Source organism: Genypterus blacodes, unplaced genomic scaffold (assembly GCF_046128005.1).
Source record: "Genypterus blacodes isolate CSIRO-AG114 ecotype Tasmania unplaced genomic scaffold, CSIRO-AGI_Gbla_v1 ptg000459l_1, whole genome shotgun sequence".
Classification (NCBI taxonomy): Eukaryota; Metazoa; Chordata; class Actinopteri; order Ophidiiformes; family Ophidiidae; genus Genypterus; species Genypterus blacodes.
The window spans coordinates 32501-37500 of record NW_027467226.1 but is presented as its reverse complement, the minus strand read 5'-3'; the positions used below and the strand labels follow the sequence as shown (position 1 = coordinate 37500).

The window sequence follows — 5000 nt, the reverse complement described above, 5'->3', positions numbered from 1 at the left end:
GAGGCGGTCCAGATGGTGGAGCGGCGGTCCAGGAGTCGGTTTGTTCCTGGTTTGATTCCAGGCTCCTCCTAGAGAGTGTTGAAGTGTTGTTGAGCAAGGCACTGAGCCCCGAGCTGCTCCTGATGCAGGTGGCCTCCCTGCAGCAGTGTGTGAGTGGTGATGTGAGTCTGAGTAGAGCAGCTCCATGTGAGCAGAGAACATGGAGCTGCTCTGGATCTCACCGGCGGACCAGACTAACAAACTTTTTGAATTTCTGAAGAAAAGGCGCCTGTTTCCCACTGACAGAGGAGGCGGGACGCTCAGCCGCCCGGTGCTCCTGGGTCAGCAGAGACAGGTCCACAGAGGTCCGGGTCTTATGTGCCTTCAGCTGTTTCAGCAGCGTGTAGAGCAGGATCAGGTTGGAGAGGAGGTGCGTGCCTTCTTTAAACTGCTTCAGGTCCTGAGCCTGAGCCGGGTCCTGGTCCTCCAGTGGGGACGTCTCACAATCAGTCGGGTCCAGATCCTGAGGCGGCACGAGATCAGAACCGGGACCGCTTCCTGAGGCCGTGTCGTCACATCGGTGGGGGCGGAGGTCCGTCTGACTCCAGGAAGCCTTGATCCTCCGCCGGGCCTCCAGACCTCGCCCTGCCAGGAAGGACTTCATGGTGCTGATGATCCCACACAGCATATCCTTGTTTTCCCGGCAGCAGGTGGAGCCGTCCACTTCGGACAAGACTGAGTTCAACACGCTGAAGACCACCTGAGTGATGGCCTTAGTGAACTGTGGAGCGATGGAGGCGGAGCTGACGTCACCCAGCACCATGCAGAACGCCTGTGTGAGGGTCCTGCTGAGCCAGACCTGGAAGCTGTCCTCCGTGAGAACGCAGCGCTGCCTCAGAGCCTCACAGGACCACCAGGCCGGATCGGCTCGCTGGGACTCGGTGACGTGATGGATTTTCTGTAGAATGGTCTCATCGGTGACGAGGAGCATCACCACGTCAGCACACAGGTGAGACAGCTTCTCCTCCACCACTGTGCTGTAGACGCCTCTGCTTACTTCCCCCCACTGCCTGCAGACAAAGGAGACAAAGGAGAGAGGACAGGAAGTAGTACAAACATCACAGCACAAACTTGTCAGACGCATCTCTGTGATCAGGGGCGCTTACATGTCGGTGAGACTCATGAAGAAAGTCAGGAGAATGCGGCAGAAGGAGTTTGGGTCCATCTCCACCAGAGGCATCTCTACCAGACTCTCTGCAAACCTTCGGCGCTGAGGAAAGAAGTGGTGCAGATGCTCCACCACCCTCAGCAGGACGCGACGAGAGGCCGGCTCCTCCTCCGACCTCACACACTTTGCCGTCTCCTCGCCGCACCATCGGGACACGGACTTCTTCAGGTGTGTGATGTTGGAGGAGCACATGCTGAGGGTGCTGCAGACCAGCGGGGCCGCAGCACTGACGGCAGCTGAGATCCTTTGGTTTGGTTCCTTGTCCATGTTCTTACTGCATGTACGGTGAACTGTGAAGCTCTGAGATCTGCCTGCGTCTTATTTTAACTCACCTTTGATACGATGACATAACCAACGCTGCTATGACATCACCTCCACCACGGGAACGCAGCCTGTATGATGTCACACACACACACACACACACACACACAGGATTCATTGATGGTTGATCAGATTCACATCTGTATGTTGGACGATCCAGATGTTCCATGTTTGGACGTTAAGATGTTTAGAGTTCAACCGTAAACAGTGAAGCACAGCTGAGAGTCACAGCAGACGTCACTTCCTGTTGTCAGACATTGGTCAGATACAACAACAACATATCTCATAGTGTTGCCATGCCAACCACATAAACAAGACATGTGCCATGATTTCATTGTTCGGTTTAGAGGTTAGGTACAAACATTACATCATCCTCCAGTGTGTGTGTGTGCGTGTGTGTGTGCGTGTGTGTGTGTGTGTGTGTGTGTAAATAGAGGAAGTGCAGATGTTTGATCTTCCTGTGTGTCAGATTTCTTCCTCTCTTCTCTGCGTCGTCACTCAGCTGGTGAGTGATTTATTGTTTCTGTGTTTGTTTGACGTCTTTTGTTTGTTTCTGATCACTTTGTGTCACAATGATGAGCAGCCGAGGGTGAGCGCTCTGTGTCGCTCTGTGTGTCGCTCTGTGTGTCGCTCTGTGTGTCGCTCTATGTGTCACTCTCATGTTGACACAAATATAGAGCAGCACATTTAAAAGAAGAATAAATAAATAATATTTTTATTTTTATTTGAATGTTTATTGATACATTTCTTTATATTTAACTCTTTTTCTTTCTTCTAATTCTGAAACTGAGGGAAAAAATGAGGAAGTGAACTTTTTTTGTGTGAAGAAGCAAACTAGCAGCCAGCTGTCACTCAAACACACACACACACACACACACACACACACACACACACACACACTCTCTCTGAGGGTGCAGAGTTTCCTGTTGGATGTTAGAACATGAGACAGTCTCTGTTCCTGGATCAGAACCAGAGGAGCAGGTGTTGCATCATCACACACACACACCAGGGGGCGTGTTCAGCCTGGTGGGGGTCTGCAGGTTGTCTCCTCTTCCTCCCTGACACTCTTCTTCTCCTCCAGATGGAGCGGTACAGACCCTGCAGCGCCACCTGGAGTGTGTCAGGTCCAGGTGATTCTTCTGATCCAAACCCGATCCCCCTTCTCCTCCTGTCAGCACCTGAACCCTGTGATCCCCGGTCTGTCAGACTCTCCCAGCGTTCCCAGACCACCTGTGATCCAGTCTGGATGTTCTCCAGTGAAGAGCACAGAGGTGAGGCTGGTGAAGATGGTGAAGATGGTGAAGATGGTGAGGAAGGCAGAGAGGTGCATGTCAGTCCAGGTGACAACAAGAAGGAGGAAGACTCAACTCCTCTGTATCCAGAGGACCAAAGCTTCGATCTCCCCAGGAGCAGTCCAGTCATCTCCAGACGCCGCAGGTGAGTCTCCTGGCATGCAGGGGGCGCGACGGGCCGGATCTCTTCAGGTACTTACATCAGAACAACATAACAAAAGTAATGTGTAGGCGTGAGCGACAGAACCCAGAGACAGAGTGAAGCTGCACTGACATCATCTACACACAGGAAGTGAAGAGCAGGGGAGGGGAACACCTAAACCCTCTGACTGAAGAGTCAAAGTGCAAAGCTCTTTGTCGGGGCCGAGCACAAGCTGACCTTTCTTCAGGTAAAGTGGTGCACCCTGGGTAATGTAGCTGAACTACATTACCCAGGGTGCACCACAGAAACAGTTTTGACCTCTGGGGACGATGAGAGGAGAAGGAACTGAAGCTTTTTTCTGTTTGTCACTTCCTGCTGTGATCGAGTCCCTTTTTGTCTGAACTGAAGGTTTCCCGCTCACAGTTCTGTCCCGCCCTCTTCTGTTGGGACTGTGGACGACTGTGGACGCCAGACTGTCAGGACCCAGACTCCAGAGTCTCTAAGGTCCACACCCTCCTCTCACCAGGAGGAGCACAGGGGGTGTGGTCTGTCCAGTTGTGATGCCCTGCCCTCATCAGGTAGCTCATCAATCAATTTACCTGCGTGGGTCTGAACACACACTGTGGCAACATGGCTCAACTGTTGGCATCGATTGTGTGTTGGATCTGTTCAGATTGTATTCAGGTCCTCAGGTCCTTAGGTCCTCAGGTCCCCAGGTCCTCAGGTCCTCAGGTCCCCAGGTCCCCAGGTCCTCAGGTCCTCAGGTCCCGAGGTCCTCAGGTCCTCAGGTCCCCAGGTCCTCAGGTCCCCAGGTCTTCAGGTCCTCAGGTCTTCAGGTCCTCAGGTCCTCAGGTCCCCAGGTCCTCAGGTCCCCAGGTCTTCAGGTCCTCAGGTCTTCAGGTCCTCAGGTCCTCAGGTCCTCAGGTCCCCAGGTCCTCAGGTTCCCAGGTCTTCAGGTCCTCAGGTCCCCAGGTCCTCAGGTCCGTTAGGTTAAGATCATTCCTGTGTTTGTTGCTCTCTTGTCTCAGCAGGTCTTGGTAAAGAGAACAGCAGGTCCACAGAGTTCCCAGAGTTCCCTGCAGACATCTTTAAGACCGGCTGTGATCTGGAGAAGGTTCTTCACTTTGATTTCATTTAATTTGTCATCATAAGCTGCACACTGTGTGTGTGTGTGTGTGTGTGTGTGTGTGTGTGTGTGTGTGTGTGTGTGTGTGTGTGTTTACACTGCAGCTTTGTGTGTGTAGGAGAACGCTCATGTGGTTGTGGTGGACTTGGTGCTGGAGGTGCTGGAGGCGGTGAAGTGGACCCTGAGCCAGGACGCACACACACACCAACACACACACACACACCAGCAGACAGGCTGTGCGGTGGAACACACAGAATCACACACACACCGACTCACACACACACAGCAGGACACACACGCAGAGGGACACACACAGGAAGAGGAGGATCAGCTGATGGGGTCTGAAGGTAAAACCTGAATCCATCACTGATGACATCACCGCTGATCAAAGCGTGACACTGATGCACTTCCTGTTTGACCTTCAGGTGTGAACGCACAGACGCTCACTGCATCCTTCAGAAAGTAAGAAAACACAAGACGCACAAATCTGTGAGAGCGACACCTTCACAACGTGACCTCTGACTCCGCAGGTCTTCACGCTGTCCCATGATGCATAGCGGTGCAGAGTCGTTGGCCCAGCAGCTGCTGCTGGACTTCAGGAGGCGCTGGCTTCCATCCCAGGGGCCGGGGCGAGGAAGGAGGAGCCTTCAGACCCTACAGGAGGTCAGAACATCCAGACATCACCTCATCCATCATCCAAACACATAGTCCATCAGGTTCTTCTCCTCTCCTCCATGGTCCTCAGCTGGCAGGTGAAGGTGTGGTGGTGAGCCTGACAGAGGAGATCAGACTGAGGACCAGGATGAGAGGAACCCAGAGCTGGGCCCCCCCACGGTTCCAGATCATCTTCACTCTCCAGCCAACACACAGGTCAGACCAGAACCAGAACCAGAACCAGAACAGACACCAGAC

At 53.2% G+C, this 5000-nt stretch overlaps 1 protein-coding gene across 1 annotated transcript in view; it reads left to right on the top strand.

The window, feature by feature from the left end:
• rubcnl (rubicon like autophagy enhancer) overlaps nucleotides 1-5000 on the top strand; it is a 9481-nt gene that overhangs the window by 1992 nt on the left and 2489 nt on the right. Inside the window, 8 exon segments of the mRNA XM_076139825.1 lie at nucleotides 2610-2658; nucleotides 2735-2965; nucleotides 3371-3540; nucleotides 3991-4076; nucleotides 4207-4435; nucleotides 4514-4550; nucleotides 4619-4751; nucleotides 4834-4958. Coding sequence (XP_075995940.1) covers nucleotides 2775-2965; nucleotides 3371-3540; nucleotides 3991-4076; nucleotides 4207-4435; nucleotides 4514-4550; nucleotides 4619-4751; nucleotides 4834-4958 — 971 coding nt within the window. The 5' untranslated portion in view covers nucleotides 2610-2658; nucleotides 2735-2774.